At 51.3% G+C, this 15,596-nt stretch overlaps 7 protein-coding genes across 7 annotated transcripts; 5 read left to right on the plus strand and 2 right to left on the minus strand.

Annotated features, from left to right (window-relative positions):
- Nucleotides 1-1,231: 1,231 nt before the first annotated feature.
- Nucleotides 1,232-4,693, plus strand: TrAFT101_001544 (uncharacterized protein). The gene is made up of 2 exons (XM_024903576.2): nt 1,232-2,319; nt 2,372-4,693. The coding sequence occupies exons 1-2, from the start codon at nt 1,290-1,292 to the stop codon at nt 4,474-4,476; spliced, it is 3,135 nt and encodes a 1,044-aa protein (XP_024762651.1). The 5' UTR covers nt 1,232-1,289; the 3' UTR covers nt 4,477-4,693.
- TrAFT101_001545 (uncharacterized protein) lies at nt 4,584-5,963 on the minus strand. The gene is made up of 3 exons (XM_024906274.2): nt 5,789-5,963; nt 5,448-5,672; nt 4,584-5,376 (listed from the first exon to the last, which is right to left on the minus strand). Exons 1-3 carry the CDS (start codon nt 5,789-5,791, stop codon nt 4,723-4,725), a joined length of 882 nt encoding a protein of 293 aa, XP_024762652.1. The 5' UTR covers nt 5,792-5,963; the 3' UTR covers nt 4,584-4,722.
- Nucleotides 5,964-6,851: 888 nt separating this feature from the next.
- On the plus strand, nt 6,852-7,287 carry TrAFT101_001546 (uncharacterized protein; the record flags this gene model as incomplete). The annotated part of the gene is made up of 3 exons (XM_066126358.1): nt 6,852-6,864; nt 6,940-7,112; nt 7,216-7,287. 3 exons carry the CDS (start codon nt 6,852-6,854, stop codon nt 7,285-7,287), a joined length of 258 nt encoding a protein of 85 aa, XP_065982459.1.
- An 857-nt stretch (nt 7,288-8,144) lies between these two features.
- On the plus strand, nt 8,145-8,951 carry TrAFT101_001547 (uncharacterized protein; the record flags this gene model as incomplete). The annotated part of the gene is made up of 1 exon (XM_024903577.2): nt 8,145-8,951. The coding sequence occupies one exon, from the start codon at nt 8,145-8,147 to the stop codon at nt 8,949-8,951; it is 807 nt and encodes a 268-aa protein (XP_024762654.2).
- A 630-nt stretch (nt 8,952-9,581) lies between these two features.
- TrAFT101_001548 (uncharacterized protein) lies at nt 9,582-11,426 on the minus strand. Its single transcript, XM_024899717.2, has 2 exons — nt 11,033-11,426; nt 9,582-10,971 (listed from the first exon to the last, which is right to left on the minus strand). Exons 1-2 carry the CDS (start codon nt 11,222-11,224, stop codon nt 9,895-9,897), a joined length of 1,269 nt encoding a protein of 422 aa, XP_024762655.1. The 5' UTR covers nt 11,225-11,426; the 3' UTR covers nt 9,582-9,894.
- A 279-nt stretch (nt 11,427-11,705) lies between these two features.
- Nucleotides 11,706-13,465, plus strand: CYT1 (cytochrome c1). The gene is made up of 4 exons (XM_024902381.2): nt 11,706-11,867; nt 12,058-12,209; nt 12,346-12,408; nt 12,493-13,465. The coding sequence occupies exons 1-4, from the start codon at nt 11,793-11,795 to the stop codon at nt 13,163-13,165; spliced, it is 963 nt and encodes a 320-aa protein (XP_024762656.1). The 5' UTR covers nt 11,706-11,792; the 3' UTR covers nt 13,166-13,465.
- An 852-nt stretch (nt 13,466-14,317) lies between these two features.
- On the plus strand, nt 14,318-15,079 carry TrAFT101_001550 (uncharacterized protein; the record flags this gene model as incomplete). The annotated part of the gene is made up of 1 exon (XM_024899623.2): nt 14,318-15,079. One exon carries the CDS (start codon nt 14,318-14,320, stop codon nt 15,077-15,079), a length of 762 nt encoding a protein of 253 aa, XP_024762657.1.
- Nucleotides 15,080-15,596: the final 517 nt, after the last annotated feature.

The raw sequence follows: 15,596 nt of genomic DNA on the forward strand, positions 1-15,596 counted from the left end.
CCACTGCCGATCAAACCGGAGCAGAGCCTTGTTTACTTCCGTCTTGGCCTATCCAAGGCACTCTGACAAGGCTGATAGAGAACGTCATCAAAGCGTACTCAGTACCCATAGGAAGCTCCCGCTGCTTTACCCAATCATGGGCGGAAAGCCGTCTTTGCCAGCATCCAGAATCCCTTCAGCTGATGGCGACAGTTGCAGATCCTTCGACGATTCCTGAAGCGGCAAGGACCTAAACCACACCTCCGCCCTCTTGCAAGGGAAAGGGAAAGGGCTCTTTGATCCTTGCAATAGCTTGTCATACCCAGATACATGTAACCATCCTCTTGCCTGGCGAGATGAATATGGCGTCGGAGTGGGGGGGGGGGGGGGGGTAGAACGTGATGAAATACGACTCTACTCATGAAAATTGTTTCAGAGGCCCGCGACCACGACGGTGATTACTCCTCAAGCTCTAGTACCAGGCGGGGAAGAGCAACTAGAGCTGGATACAGGGAAAAAAAAAATACACGATGTCAGTGCACGCGCCAAAGTAAACAAAGACGTCGCGCGTGTGGTAGCTGTACCCCGCAACTCGCCCAGCAACCAGAGCTACCAAGCCGCGAAGTCACGTGTACGAACCGCAAAAGGCATGGTGCAGGATCCTATCGAGTCTTCCATGAAGCTGTTTGGTTGCTGGTTTCACGACATCATGTGGCTATCAAACACTAGCAGCAGACAGAGAGCAGACTTTATGTGATGACACCCCACTGCGCTTGAGAAACGTAGGATAGAAGCCTCCTAGTGCATTATTGACGGTGCAGCGGAGGCGGCGCATGAATTGGTGCCTACCTAGTAGTGTTGGCGCGTCAGATGTACAAAGATCAAGCAAATCGGGATTAATACGTGCAAGATTCAGCGGTGGTGAGTTTCTAGCCAACTCTTCTAACGGACTAGTAGCAAATAGTCTGACAGCGTGAAACGCTTCAACTTTCCCATTTATACTCCATACCACTTCGTATCTGGGTAACGGGATACTTGTATGTACTCCGTATACCCATAGGACCCATAGGTATTCTGTACCGAGTAGGAAGCTCCAGAATAGCAGCATGTGAATGTGCACGTAAATATGTACATGGGTACTTCCAATGCGGATAAGTGTGGGGTGCCATAGTGGGGCAGAAGGCGGTGTAAATAGGCAGAATTTGTTATCTTGGAATTTTCCAATCTATCATCGCAAGATAATGGGAACGGTTCATTCAATACGGCACATAATATTTAGAGTTGCGTCTTTCCGTTCATTTTAATTCATAATGGGCAGCAAGCGGAAGCGCGGAGCCAAGGATGGCCCGATTGTGCCTTCAAGTGCACAGAAAAAGGCCAAGAATGCCACATCCTCCCCCGTCGTCCCTGTCGTCGCAGCCGCAAAGCCGTCGTTGGAGAAAGCGCCCTTTGTCGAAACTCCCACGATCGAAGATAGAAAACGCGAGGGTCTATTATACGAACATCTCGGTAGCGAGGACGACAACGACCGGATTGAGGCCGCCGATTGCATTATATCTGGACTGTTGGACGGTGAAGGCGTTGCTGAGACGGTGCTGCAAAGACATCTCGACCGACGATTATTCCGCGGACTATCCAGTGGCCGCAATGCTTCGCGCATTGGCTTTAGTCTGGTCATCACCGAGATTCTCAGCCAGTTGTTCGGAGAGAAATCGCTGAGCACGGAAAAATACAGCGGGCTGACGTTCGACAAGGTCCTTGGGTTCCTGTTGGAGAAGGCACAAATTGTCGGCAACATTCCCGGCCAGGAGGAGCGTGACATCTTCTTTGGCCAATTGTTTGGTATTGAATGCTTCGTTAAGTCCCGCATTCTGTTTTCCGAACCTTCGAGATGGAACACAATATTGGACGAGCTGTTGAAACTGAGCAATAAGAAAGTCTGGTTAAAATCACAATGTGGCTGGGTTCTTGTCCAGGCGTTGCAGCAGATGAACCAGGCCCAGGCTAAGGCCACGCTTGAGAGGTTGTCAAATGCCGGAATGGCCAAAACTCCCGAAGGAGTTGCCATTTGGATGGTTGCGCTTAGCCAATTCCCTAATCTCAGCGTGAAGCCCTGGCAACATCCTCTGGCCAAAAAGACCCTTGGTGATCTAGCTGCTATCCTGAAGGAAAGCTTTAACGATTCAAGCAAAGACTCTTCCAGCAATTCTCGAAACAACAAGCAGGCCACTTGGTCAGCTCAGCTGCATTTTGTCTGGGACCTTATCCTCAATCATTATCTCAAGGCCGAAGACTCAAAGGCTGAAGACTTTGCTCAATTCTGGAGCCGAGTTGTTGATGGTGAGACTGAACTTGCACACATTTTATAGCGCAGAAGCTAACTCAAGACTAGATGGACTATTCTCCAAGCAGGCTACCGACGGTCAAAAATTCAAGGGCTTCACGGTCTTCCAAAAATTCCTCGAAAGCTATGCGACACATCCTGCGCTCTTGCAAATCTTATTCAGCAAGAATCTCATGACTTCTCTCATGAACCAGGCCGCAAAAGAGGATCGGTACCTACATCGAGCAGCTATAAAAACGTTAAAGGCTATCGAGGCCGCAGTATCATCTCAGCCCTCCACTCTGGTCCCTGTGCTTGAGAACCTTCTGAGCAAGAATGGAGTTTATAACTTTGATCAACGTACCAATACAAAGACAATCGACAGACTTCTGCAAAATTTCAACCTAGAAAATGATAAGGGGTGTCTGAAGATTATCCAAAGCCCCATTGCTAGCCTGTCCCAGCAAGAAGTCAGCGAGGCCCAGACTATCCTAAGAGTTCACATCGACTATCTATCAAAAGTTCTAGGGGCCTGCGCTTCCCTAGGTGGAAAAGAATCTCAAGCTGACAAGCTTAAAAACACCTCCCTAAGCGCTACGCTGCAGCAGTTATCACGTCTTGCCTATTCTCAGCCGGAGGAGATCCCGAAGGACGTCCTAACAGAGCAGATTCAAGAGCTTGCTCGGTCAAGATTGGAGACTGCACTTGCGAAGCTGACTCGCCAAACTTCTGATTTTGTCACTTTCTGCCAGGCAGTCGCCTCTATCGACTCAAGTGCCGTTACTATGTCTGAGGAAATCAAATCAGCCATCGAGAGTGCACTGTCAAGAATGCACAAACTGCTGAAGCAGAAGACAAAGACGGATAACGACAAGACTTTAACGCAGGGGCTTGCTATGCTTCATGCCATCTCCATTTTCCAGCTATACAACCAAGACCCCGATGCGATGGAGGTATTAGATGACCTCGCTCAGTTTCACGAGAGGCTCCAAGAGGGCAAACTCGGAGATGACGATACCGGAAGCTCAGAGTTCTTGGTTGAAATATTACTCTCCATGGTGGCTCGCCCCTCATCATTGATGCGACAGGTATCTCAACAAGTCTTTGAAGCCTTCACATCGCAAATCTCCGCGGGAGGCCTGGAACTGCTATTTGGACCCCTGGGAGCAAATGAGAGTACCAAGGGCCAGAAGGAGCTATTTAACACAGAAGACGATGGTATGGACATCGACGACGAAGGTTCTTCTGATGAGGAGGATGATGATGTGGAAGAAATCTCGAACATCGAGATCGATTCTGATGTGGAATTTGTTGATCTTGGAGATGCCGATGGAGAAGAAGGCGAGGACGACGATGATGAAGAAGATGACGATGAGGATGACGATGAGGACGATGACGAGGATGAGGGCAATGACGATGAAGAGGGAGAAGGAGAAGGAGACGGAAAAGAAAGCCCCATAGATCTCGACGAGCTCATGGGCAAAATCCTTAAAAGCCACCGCCTCGACAAGGACGCCGAAGCCGAATCCTCCTCCGACGAGGGCGACATGTCCGACTCCCAAATGTTCGCCCTCGAGGACAAGCTCGCCGAGGTCTTCAAGCAGCGCGCAAAAGCCCGCCCGGACAGCAAGAAGCAGAAGAAGGACGCCAAGCAGTCCGTCGTCAACTTCAAGAACCGCATCCTCGACTTCCTCGACATCTACGTCAAGAACGAGGTCCTCAGCCCGCTTGCCTTTTCGCTGCTCATCCCGCTGTTGAATCTCATGCGCACGACGAGCACGAAGACGCTGGCTAGCCGGGCTTGTGAGATTATTCTCAATTATCAAAAGGGCATGAAGAAGGCGAGAAGCGGTGGCAACAAGGACGCTGCTGCAACCACCGCAGAGGTCGCTGCGCCAGTCTATGATGCTGAACAGCTGCTGTCGGTACTAGTCGAAGTGCATGAAGAGGCCGGCAAGGACAACGCGCACGCGTACGCCAAGGCTGCCAGCGCTGCCAGTCTGATTGTGGCTTCTGCCATGTTTGCTACCGACAAGGAGCTGGTGAAGCAGGCGGCGGCGGTATATGCCAAGACGCAGTCGGATTGGGTACTGGGCGAGGCCAAGCTGCAGAACTCCTTCTTCGCGGACTGGAACAACTGGTGCCAGAACCATGCTTCTCAGGGGCGTAATTGATACCCATGTACATAGCTGTAAGATGAAAAAAAGGAAGGGAATATAGGATAGAGCAGGATTGTCATAATAAGTTTTAAAAAAAAATGCAAAGAATAGAACAGAGGGGGTGGAGAAAGATCCTAGGACTGTGTCTTTGATATGGACATTCTCATCCAGAGAAAAAAGCATTTACTCTATAAGCCCTTTCCTGTCGTGGATAATACATTTGATCTGAACATCTCCCTAAAAAGAATTAACCCTCTTTATTTAGTCTTCCATCTTGTTATCATCATCCTTCTTTTCTTCCTCCTCCTCGTCGTCAGACTCGTCTTCTGCCCGCGCTAATCTCTCTGCCTCTTCTCTCAGCTCTTTGGGCACCTCCACATGCCGTCCCTTGGTAGGGCCGTCTACTGTGCTGATCCAGGTCATCTCCAACTCAAACTCCTTGTCCTTGTTGTCCTTGTGGGCGATGTAGATGATTCTCGCAGCCTCTTTAACTGCCTCGTGAATGGTGATGTTGCCAGCCGGTAGGTCTAGCTTCTCCAACTCAGCCTTTGCAGCTTGTCTGCCCTTGCCCGTCGCCGCACCGTAGTATCCCCAGTATAGGCCGCTAGGCTCAATCATGTAGAGGAAAGGACCGCCGTGCTTGCCGGGGACCTTGCCGCCAGCGCCGACTGCAGGCCCTGAACCGACCTCGCCGTCTACGGGAGTCTCTTCTGAGGTGTCGACGCCGCCAACGATGGCTGTGATGCCGAATGGACGGACGGAGCCGTACATGGTGTATGCCTGGAGGTAGCCACCCATGCGGGAGGCAAGATCGGCTGTGGGGATGGGGGTTTTGAAGTTCTGGCGCCAGCTCTGGGCTTCGTCTCGGGCTCGGTCGACGAAGTGACGTCCATCGGGGATCATGCCTGAGTAGACCTTGGAGGGCAATGTAAGCATTGTGGCATCATGGAGCACTAGGGGAGACGGATATGATGTAGTGCACGTACTGCTCCGACATGGCTGTCAACGCTGGCAATTCTCTTGTTTGCATTGGGTTTCTGCAGCTTGGATGCGACAATCTTCTCGACGGCCAGGACGATGCCGTCCTTGCACCGGATGCCGATTGAGGTGCCACCGTTCTCTACAGCCTTGACGGCATATTCGACCTGAAAGTTTCGGCCATCAGGCGAGAAGATGGAGTTGAGGAGGTCATAGCCCGTGCCGATCGACGTCTATCGAATGCATGTCTGGATTAGCCCGCCGCTCAGATACAATCAAGCTCCCCAGCTAGCTACCGGGTGTGACACCAGATAGCAGTAACTAATGCGGGGGGTGGGATGCTCTTTACCATGATTGCTTGGGAGCTCTGTTGGAGGATTTGACCAGTCTCGTGAGATTCGTGGGTATAACAAAGGGCGGGATGTTGTCAAAGGTCAATCAGTGGCTGGAGGGGCTTTGGTGAGAGTCGAGATGTCGTTTTTGGCGGGCTTTGGCTTGGAGCTCCAGCACCAGGCAGCCTGAGAGCTGCGTAGTTGCAATCGCCCGCACAAGGCTGGACGCACTGGTGCCTGAGGCGCGCAGATTCTAGAAGAAAGGGCAAGCCACAGAGAGCAATGTGGCTGGTAGCTGTTGTGGCTGGTGACGGGTGACGGGTGGCCATGACGAGAGTGGCTTGATCACATCCCGCGAATCGACACCGCCACGTCTGCCACATTCCCGTCTTGCCGTCTCGCCAGGACGATCCCTGCATGTTGGCAAATTGGCAGCAGTGCGGGAGAGTGGATGGAGATTTTGGGGGCCATGGATGACCAGTGGCGCTACTGCGGAGAATCAGAGGATGGCTCTCGGTATCGATAGTTTATAGAATGAAGGCAATGCTGCTTCCAGTTTCTTTTCAGTACGTTTTATACTTTAACAAGAGCCATGATTCAGCGATGGATGTCACTGGATTATACATAGGTACTCACATACTGACAAGCAGCTGGCTTTGCTTTGCAAGATGGATTTACCCTAAAGACATTCGAAGACGCCTCAGCTCAACCTCGGTCCCAAAGGCGAGCTGGCTATTTCCGTGAGCGTGGGATGGAGGGTGGCAGTCAACGCAGGCCAGCGACTTTGGGCTACAATGGATGCAACCTTGATGTTGTCGCAAATTACTGGCATTTAGCAGCAGATACTTATTTCTTTAGCCTGCCAAACGAAGCGCACTTTCGTCATTCATTTCATTCCTACCTCCCTAAGGTAGCTTGCTAGACCGCAGACTACATCGAGACGAGGCGGCGGGCGATAAAGGAGGCTTTTTGCCACACCGTCTGTGTCATGCCATTCATTAAACCTCCGTATTGCCAAGATAGTCCAGCGACCGACTGCGAACTAGGGGGCCGTTAGTGAGAGAGCGGCGGCATAACACCATGCGTGTTGCATGTTTGTATGTATACACTTACATGCACGTCTTACTTATTGCTCGGAAATGTGATTTTGGCCAGCATCAGCGTCCAGCAGTCAGTATCGTCTACGGCCCAGCGTGGTACCCGTTACTCGCCGCCAGCGCCTCTGCTCTGGGCCTCTCCACGTCGATTCCCCCACCGGCCATGTCCCCCGTACAGATGCCCAAAGGCGGCCCAAAAGTGTCTTGCGTCACGCCCATCGTGGAACCTTCCCTCATGACCTGCGTGATCCCCCTCGTTTCCGTGAAAAAAGGGCGCTATCCACATAGCAGTGACACATTGGTGGTGGCTGGCCCCAACGGTTTTTTGGTTTTTGCACATCAGATAGGCGGGATACACGCCTGAGCCCCCGGATGACCGCCTGAGAATTACGACCTTGTATTACCGCGACCTGCTATAAGTGGGCAACAGTCCCTGAGTTCCCGGTATATATACCCAACGCAGAGTACCTACCATCTCCTTGCCTCTGTCCATTCCTCTGTTCTGTCCAGATTCCTCACCGGACCGGTCCTCTCTGCGTCTCTGCATCGCTGCATCTTGCGTGCTTCTGGCCCCGCTGCCTGTATCTTTGCCGTGCCTCTCGCGTCTGCTTCAGTCCGCACCGGCTCGACTGGCCTCCACTTATCCAGCGTGAAACGTTCATCGCCAGCGCACCGATAGTTTCCGCTAGACGCTGCGTTGTCTGTTGACCCCTCGTTTGGCCGGCGACCCTGGCATCTGCTCCCGCAGCCCAATATCCTGCTAGCACGCAGCAGTATCCGCTTCCAGGCACGAACGACGTGAAATAAAAAAGGAGACTCGGGATACTTCCCGTTCCTTGCGTCTTGTCGACTTCACTTCGTCTTGACATTTATCTTAGTGTAGCGCAATATAACACCCCAAGTTTCCCTTCTTTTGCTGCCTCCGTTTGCCGTCACAGCTCGAACCTCCTGTCGCAAGCGTCTCGTCTCGTCTCTTGACCTCGTTGATACCCAACTAATAAAATCGTCACCCCCCAAACCACAGAAGGATTCACGCACTCCAAAATATCTATTAGGTATTCTTGGAGCAATACAACGCTGCGGTATCTCGTTGAGCTGTTCAATCAAGTAAACCACCAGCAGGTATTTACAGGTCGCTTTATTTTTGCATTCATCATCATCGCCAGCACAACTCACCAGGTACCTACATCTTATTGGTCATCAACTACAGCCGTGTACTTGAATACATGCATACACCCTCTCATCTTGCAGCGCTAACTCTCTGCATTGCAGCAACATGGTATCACTGCAGACGAACATGCAGATCCACGATGATCTTGCAGCGCTCTTCTCGCGAAATATGACATTCAACCCAGAGGCTGTTCCCAAGGAAATGCCCCAGGAAGAGGCTGTTCCCGCCCAGCAGATTGTCTATTCTGTATCGCAACACTATAACCACTCGGCTCACATCGCAAAGCCTCAGTTCCAGCACCCAGACTCACAGAGACACTCATCAGAACCACCGCAGACTGACGTCGTTTCATCCGAGACAATATTACGGAATCACGGTGTTGATCCTTCCACACTCACGCCCTCACAGCTGCAGCTCTTCCGCATAGCTGACATCACCCAAAAGAGGCGACTGGTCGAACTTTGGAGTATCTGTCCTCCCACCAGCAGTGGAGATATTCCTGCTCTTGCTTGGAGCAGCACTACGATGGATCAGGAGGAACATCTGGCTCAGCTGCGTTATGAGAAGCAACAGCAGCCTAACAATGTCATGAGCCTAGACGGCACGACTGTTCAAAACTCTAACAGCACATGGGTTCATCAAGCTAGCCAAGAGAGCGAACCTTACATGCTGTCCGGATATGAAGAGATTATGCGACGAGAGCGGGAGCGTGAGGAGGCTGCCTCTCGTCCAAGAGACGCATACAGCCACTTCGGTACCTCTATTGGCGGCCCAAGTTACGTCCCTTCTACAGACCCCGTCTATCTCGGAGCCGACTACGCACGGCACCAGCTGCAGCTGGCTATGGCTGAACAGTATGGTTCATTTGAACAGCACCGGGCAAATCAGGCGGTGGATGTTATGGATATGTAATGAATAGCGCATACAATATAGTAAAGCGTCGTCATAGCCAGCTCGTGGTCATAGGCGCCGTCAGATAGCAGCTCAGACTAGCTTTGCAGGGTTCTAGTTTTTGTTTTTGTCAATTGTCGGTGGTTGGTATCATGTCTATACGCACTTGGTTTTGTCTTTCTTTTCTTTCTTACAAGGGATGAGGAGCAAGAAAATTACTCTGGAAGGTGGCTGGTTTTGGGGCACATTTTTTGAGCTCATGTTCTAATTACTCTTCTTGTCTTTCTCTCTCTCCCCAGGTCTTTCTCATTCTGTTACTAACCTCTCATCTCCATTTATACCCTTTCAACTCTCAACTCCCTGATTCCCCTATAAAACCTTTTGTGATAGACACAGTGAGGGCTAACATGTTTTTCTACAGAGAGTCTAGGAGATGCTGTGATGTCGGTCAAGGTATGTGTCACTTTTTTGTTTACCCCTTGCTCCTTACCCCTCTTTCAACCTCGCCAATATCCATTCGTATATCTACGCCAGAAGTAGTACTAGTAGTTTAAAGCAGCTATCAATACATACAAAATTGGTTCTCAATTTTACACTGAAATTACGTATGGGTTGTGACTTGTGTCATTACTAATAGTGTTATGTACTTGTGTTTGGCGGAGATGACTGGGACAATACATAGGTAACATTCTCCTCTAACTGGATTATTTTACATATGAATGAGACCATGAAAAAACTACCGACTTCTAAGGGGGTATCGACTTTTTTTCATTGAGAGATATAATGAAGGAAGCAACCTTTTGTGAAGTGTGTCAAGAGTGCTATGTGCAAGAGTGCGAGTGCGAGTATTGTGTGTGAAATGAAATGTCTAATAAACCAACTTGTTGGAAAAAAAGGGGGCCGGGGGGAAGCAGAAGAGGGAACCAAGAATACCAAGAACAAGAACAGAAAACTCGTAACAAAATTATAGCTGAGTCTTCTTTAACTGCGATGCCAGATCGTCCACGTCCTCGTCCTTGCGCTGAGCAACGGGCTGCTTTTGAGCCTCTTCGGCATCCTTGATGAGCTTCTCGGCCTTCTCCTCGACTTCCTCCTCCTCCTCCTTCTCTTCCTCCTCCTCACTTTCCTCCTCCTCCTCGCTTTCCTCTTCTTCAAGATCGCTGAGGCTGTCAACGCCCCACTCGTCTTCAATGATAATGTCTCCGGCGTATTTCTCTTTTCGCTCCTCGAGGAGTTCCTGTAGGCTGAGGATGGACTCGTCATCCTCGGTAAACTTGTTGCCGTTCAGCTCAATACGTCTTAGCGCAGGGAGAGCGGACTTTGCAGATCTAGCCAGCTGCTTGACGCCCTCGGCCTTGATGTCGTTGTACTGCAGCCGCAGGGTCTCCAACTTCTTGTTCTTTCCCTGCGACAGGGCGTTAGCCAGCAGCAGACTACCCTTTGCACTCAACAGAGAGTCGCCAACACCGAGCTCCTGCAGATCCACCCATGTGGGCACAACCTTGGCGAGAGCCCTGGCTCCCATGATAGTGAAGGTGTTGTCCTGCAGGTCAAGAATCTTGAGCTCGCTGGCGTGGTTGAGACCCTCGCTGAGCAAACGAGAAATTCCCTCTTGTCGAATTCCATTCTGCACCATCTTAATCTCCCTAATCTTGTTGTGAAGGCTGTAGGCCTTGGCCCAGGCGGCCATGCTTCCGTTCTCAAGTCGGTTTCGGCCACAGATGACAGTCTCGAGGTAAGGCACCTCCTTGCCCTCCTTGCGGGCAGCCTCCTTCTTAGCGTGGAGTTCTGAGAGGGCATCGGCGACAAGAATACCGGCGTGGGGACCCAGACCGTTGTTGTTCAGATACAGGTGTTGGAGGGGCACGTGGGATGACAGGAAAGCCACAAGCGGGGCTTGGGTGTTGAGGCCGAAGGCATTGTCGTTCAAGTTGATGGTGGTGAGGTTGGGGTGGTTCAGGACAGCGGTAAGGATGGCGGAAATGCCAGCCGGAATCTCGTTCAACAGCCGGCCGGTGAAAAGATCAGCGAAGTTGGCAGACTGCACTTGTTAGATCTCAGGGTGCTGGACAAATAAGGGGCGATCTCGGGAGCGCGCATACCTTCAGGCTCTTCTTGGTAGACAGGACTTCGCCGAGACGCTGGCAAGCGCCAACGCCGAGTGTGTTGCCCCAGAATCGCACTTCTTCGACGTCATCCAGCGCGCGAAGGGGGGCGAGATGAGGCTCGATGTCTTCGGCGGTGTCGAGCTTGAGCCCCTTGCCCTCGAGGGAGAAGATCTTGGAGGAGGCCATTTCGCAGGCGAGCACGAAGTCGAAAGCTAATACGTATGATGATGTCTAACAGATAAAAAAAGCGGCAAGCGCGAGAAGCAAGATCGAGGCTGCGAGCCCTGCTGGTAGATTTTTTTGGTGAGGCTTCGTATCGAGGTGCGAAATGATTGACGGATTGTTTTGACAATGGTGGGGGCGGGGCACGGCGAAAGTGCCTGGTTTGCCTGGCAACCTGCAGCAGATAAGGCTGTATGAAACTCGCTACAGGGGGCGGAGTGCGGGTTTGGCCAGCGTGCATTAGCGAGCGCCGCCACCTGGCGGACAGCTGTCGCGCAGCTGGCACGGCTGCTGAAAAGTCGCTGCACCCTCGCATTCCGGGCGGCTTCTCTGCTCCCCACCTCTCCGAGCCAAACATCCCATGCGCACGTGACTTTGGCCAATCAGCGTCGGCCCATTTCGGAACGATGGATTTTCTCTATCAACTTCTCCCGCTGAGCCCTTTTGAACGTCCCGACCCGAGATCGATACATCGCCGTCCTCACTTTTGATTGCGGCTCACCCCCTGCGGCTTCGGTACAGCTTGCCAATTATGCTGGCAAGGTCGTGTCTGCGCCCGGCGCGCACCCTCAATGGGCTTCGAAATGCCGCCGTGAACGTCTCCAAGGTGGGTGGCCCGAAACCTACCACAAGCTCGAAAATCCATGATGCTGCTCCCCCACGGCTCGCTGGAGGCCCTGCCGAGGGCTGGGCAGCTGCAACAATAACTGCAGGCCGTCAAGCTGGGAGCATTTCAATTGCATTGGGGGCTTGTTGAGTCTTTTTGGGGAATGCTGGAGCTGACCTGTGTTCTCTAGCGTGCTGCTTCAACAAGCTCTGGTGCCGAAGCTTCTCCTGCGCGCCTCAACATCGCCGCTATTGCTTCCACCACCCTCGCCGCCGGTTCTCTGGCCTGGTACTACCATCTCTATGGACCCGTGGCCTTTGCCTCGGCCCCTGCTGAGGAGGGGTATGTGACTTCTCCCCGTTCCTGTATGGCAGTGCTGTGCATCACGTCGACGGCCATGTGTGCCTGATGCGGCATAAAAATACTTGCACGGCTTGCTCTTGTCTACACAACCAATTGCTAACGATTTTGACCACAGTCTCCATGCCACTCACTACCCTTGGGTTCACGAGCAGTTCTTCAAGACCTTCGACCACCAGGCGTAAGATAAAACCTCTATTTCCAAGAATTGGCTATTTTGGCAGGCTCGATTGCTCACATCCGACTTTTTTTTTCTTTAATATAGTCTTCGTCGTGGTTTCCAGGTCTACCGCGAGGTCTGCGCCAGCTGCCACTCCCTCTCTCGAGTCCCCTACCGAGCTCTCGTCGGTACCGTCCTGACTGTCGACGAGGCCAAGGCCTTGGCTGAGGAGAACGAGTACCCCGACGAACCCGATGAGCAGGGCGAGATCCCCATGCGACCCGGAAAGCTGGCCGACTACATTCCTGCTCCCTACAAGAACGATGAGGCTGCTCGATTTGCCAACAACGGTGCTCTTCCCCCGGATCTGAGCTTGATCGTCAAGGCCCGCCACGGTGGCTGTGACTACATCTTCAGCTTGCTCACCGGTTACCCCGAGGAGCCTCCTGCGGGTGTCACCGTCGCTCCCGGCATGAACTTCAACCCTTACTTCCCTGGTACCGGCATTGCTATGGCTCGTGTTCTGTACGACGGCCTCGTCGAGTACGAGGATGGAACCCCTGCCTCCACCTCCCAGATGGCCAAGGACGTTGTCGAGTTCCTCAACTGGGCTGCCGAGCCCGAGATGGACGAGCGCAAGAAGATGGGTATGAAGGTTTTGGTTGCCACTTCGGCTCTGTGGGCTCTCAGCGTCTGGGTTAAGCGATACAAGTGGGCCTGGCTGAAGTCCAGAAAGCTTGCCTACGATCCTCCCGCGGAGACCAAGGTCCGCCGATGAAGGAGGTTATAATTCCCTGTGTGCCTGTGTATACTACTAGTTTCCTCCTTAGAAAAAAAAGCTCTTTTGTGCTGGCGGAGGCGGATAAAATGGATTGGTCGTTTCTGACAAGACGTGATGCGTGTATGTACGTTGGTGGCTGGGTTGGCTGCCTTAGAGCTTTTAAGAAAAAAATTCAGATGCCGTGTCAATACTAGTTTTATATCATCTATTGATTCGGAGATATGAGATATACCATGGTCGAGCGGCTTTGCTGATTATACAACGATTTGAATATTGTCTACGCATCATGTGAAAGACGTGCTGCATATATATATATGTGATTTTCTGATGGCATATTCCCAGGAGTCTACTTCACGAGTTGCCGGCAGAAAGCTGTGTATCTAGCCGATGGCAGAACAACATTCCTTAATGGAATGTCCAAGGCATGTTCTTATTCCCTTTCCATATTGGGCTGCAGATAGGCTAAAAGCGAATCAGTCTTGGCCAAGGTGTAACATGGAAACTCGACTACCAGGGACGGAGTAACCAGCTCGTGGATACTTGAGCCATTGACTGTAAAGAGAAAATGGATTAAATTAACGCTTATATTCTAACTAAAGAGAAATACTCTGTAAATAATAATCACTACCGTATCATGGTACGATTTAAAATGCTGCTTACTGGGTGATAGAGTGTCATCTCCCTACTAGGCCTGCCTGCATCAAGAATCCTCCATAGCTGACTACGCCCCATATAAATGCAAACCTCCAATAAAATCGCCCCAGCCCGTCACCTCAATCGAAATTCACCCGGTGATTAAGCTGGATCAACAGGGACATCCAGATCCAAAATTGACGGGGGGGCAAAGCGTACATGATCTCTTTTTAACCTAGACATTCCTTCTACCTTGAGCCATTTTCATTTCTTTTCTCCAGCGTGAAGGCGGTACAACTCGTCACCCGGCGCAATCGTCTCCGAGAACCGCTTCTGCGACTTTTCTGCCGATAATCTACGCACGAGACGTTCTTTCTACCGAGCATACCAATCGCTGCCGATCTTCCTGCGTCGCCTTCATTGGAGTGGCCGTCTCCCTTGCAACTGCAGTAGCGTTTGCTGTCGCAGCATTTCTCTCTTCAGGCCAAAAAGCAAACCCGAGTTTCGCATCCAATCATGCCCTATGTGGGCGACGATGTCCATCGCGCGACGACAAAACGCAAATGGGATCACGACGGCAATGAATCCCTCCGATTTCCACATCCTAGCTCCAGCGCCGCGGTTTTTCACGTCTTGAACCAACAGACAGCCCCAGAAAGCAGCGTGGACGGCAGTATTTTGGCGCGCAAGACGCTGCCCCCGACAAAACGATTCAGAACGATTCACGACGATGGCGACTCGCACTTTTCACATCGGCGAGCCGCCTCTCGCGAGCTATTAGCGACAACACCCGTATCGCAAGGCGCTCATGCCAGCAGTAACGACTGCAAAGGCCCTGTCAAGATCAACGGCGTGGCCATCATGCCGTGCCACGTTTGCCACCGGAGGCCGACCAAAAAATCCGACCTCGACTCCTTCGCCCGATGCCAATCGTGCCAAGAGCAAACCTGCTTCGTCTGCATTCGTGAATGCCGACGCCAGAAGAACCTCCACAACGACCCAGAAACGCCTCTCCTTGAAGAGAATAAAGGCGTCCAGCGATCCTTTCACATGGACGAAGACGAATGCGAGATGTCTCTGGGCACTTTGAATACACACGCGCCGCAGCATGATGACAGTCGTGCTAGCGATCGAGAAGGCACATCTAGCAGAAATTCAGCCAACAACAACAGCAGCAGCACCCATCACGCCATGATATGCAGCCGTTGCTGCGTCGAAGAGGGCCCCGAGGGCGAAGTTGTCTGTCTGGGCTGTTTATCCAACATGGACACTGCATGAAAAAAAAAAAGGAGCATATTTACGCCTCAACATCCATAACAGCAAACCAAACTACAACAATACGAGAACGGACAATAATTTCCCCGTCACGACTTATAACGGCTTTTATTACTACATAGCGCACTGAATTTGTTTTATTTAATTTTTATTTTCTGCAATTATTAGGATCAGGATTTAGGATATAGGAAGATTGGGAACAATGGGCTAGGTAGATACCACTAGGTAGGAGAGCAGCATGTGCTTTCATTTTCGAGTTTCGCAATTTTTTTATTTTGTTTTCTTTTCTTTTCTCATTAGCATTCTATTCCCATATATCAGCCATATTCAATGTCTGATTCTTGACTTGTATGTCATGTATTTTACCTGGAGGGCTGGACGCGGCATAGTATACGAAAAGTGCTATAAGAGCCACTTAATGGAATCGGACGAGTAAGACAAAAAGAACCTTTTGCATAGCCTTTCTAAGCGTTTGGTTAATTTTGATTATTGCATAAACAGTTCACGAAAGCGAAATAGA

Source organism: Trichoderma asperellum, chromosome 1 (assembly GCF_020647865.1).
Source record: "Trichoderma asperellum chromosome 1, complete sequence".
Lineage (NCBI taxonomy): Eukaryota > Fungi > Ascomycota > Sordariomycetes > Hypocreales > Hypocreaceae > Trichoderma > Trichoderma asperellum.

Bases quoted from the DNA above. Each gene is read 5' to 3' on its own strand.
- TrAFT101_001544 (XM_024903576.2), top strand. From the start codon at position 1,290: ATGGGCAGCAAGCGGAAGCGCGGAGCCAAGGATGGCCCGATTGTGCCT. The intron at 2,320-2,371 runs GTGAGACTGAAC...ACTCAAGACTAG, and splicing joins CTGGAGCCGAGTTGTTGATG to ATGGACTATTCTCCAAGCAG.
- TrAFT101_001548 (XM_024899717.2), bottom strand. From the start codon at position 11,224: ATGGCCTCCTCCAAGATCTTCTCCCTCGAGGGCAAGGGGCTCAAGCTC. The intron at 10,972-11,032 runs GTATGCGCGCTC...TAACAAGTGCAG, and splicing joins CTACCAAGAAGAGCCTGAAG to TCTGCCAACTTCGCTGATCT.
- CYT1 (XM_024902381.2), top strand. From the start codon at position 11,793: ATGCTGGCAAGGTCGTGTCTGCGCCCGGCGCGCACCCTCAATGGGCTT. The intron at 11,868-12,057 runs GTGGGTGGCCCG...TGTGTTCTCTAG, and splicing joins CCGCCGTGAACGTCTCCAAG to CGTGCTGCTTCAACAAGCTC. The intron at 12,409-12,492 runs GTAAGATAAAAC...TCTTTAATATAG, and splicing joins AAGACCTTCGACCACCAGGC to TCTTCGTCGTGGTTTCCAGG.
- TrAFT101_001545 (XM_024906274.2), bottom strand. The intron at 5,377-5,447 runs GTACGTGCACTA...TTGCCCTCCAAG, and splicing joins TTGACAGCCATGTCGGAGCA to GTCTACTCAGGCATGATCCC.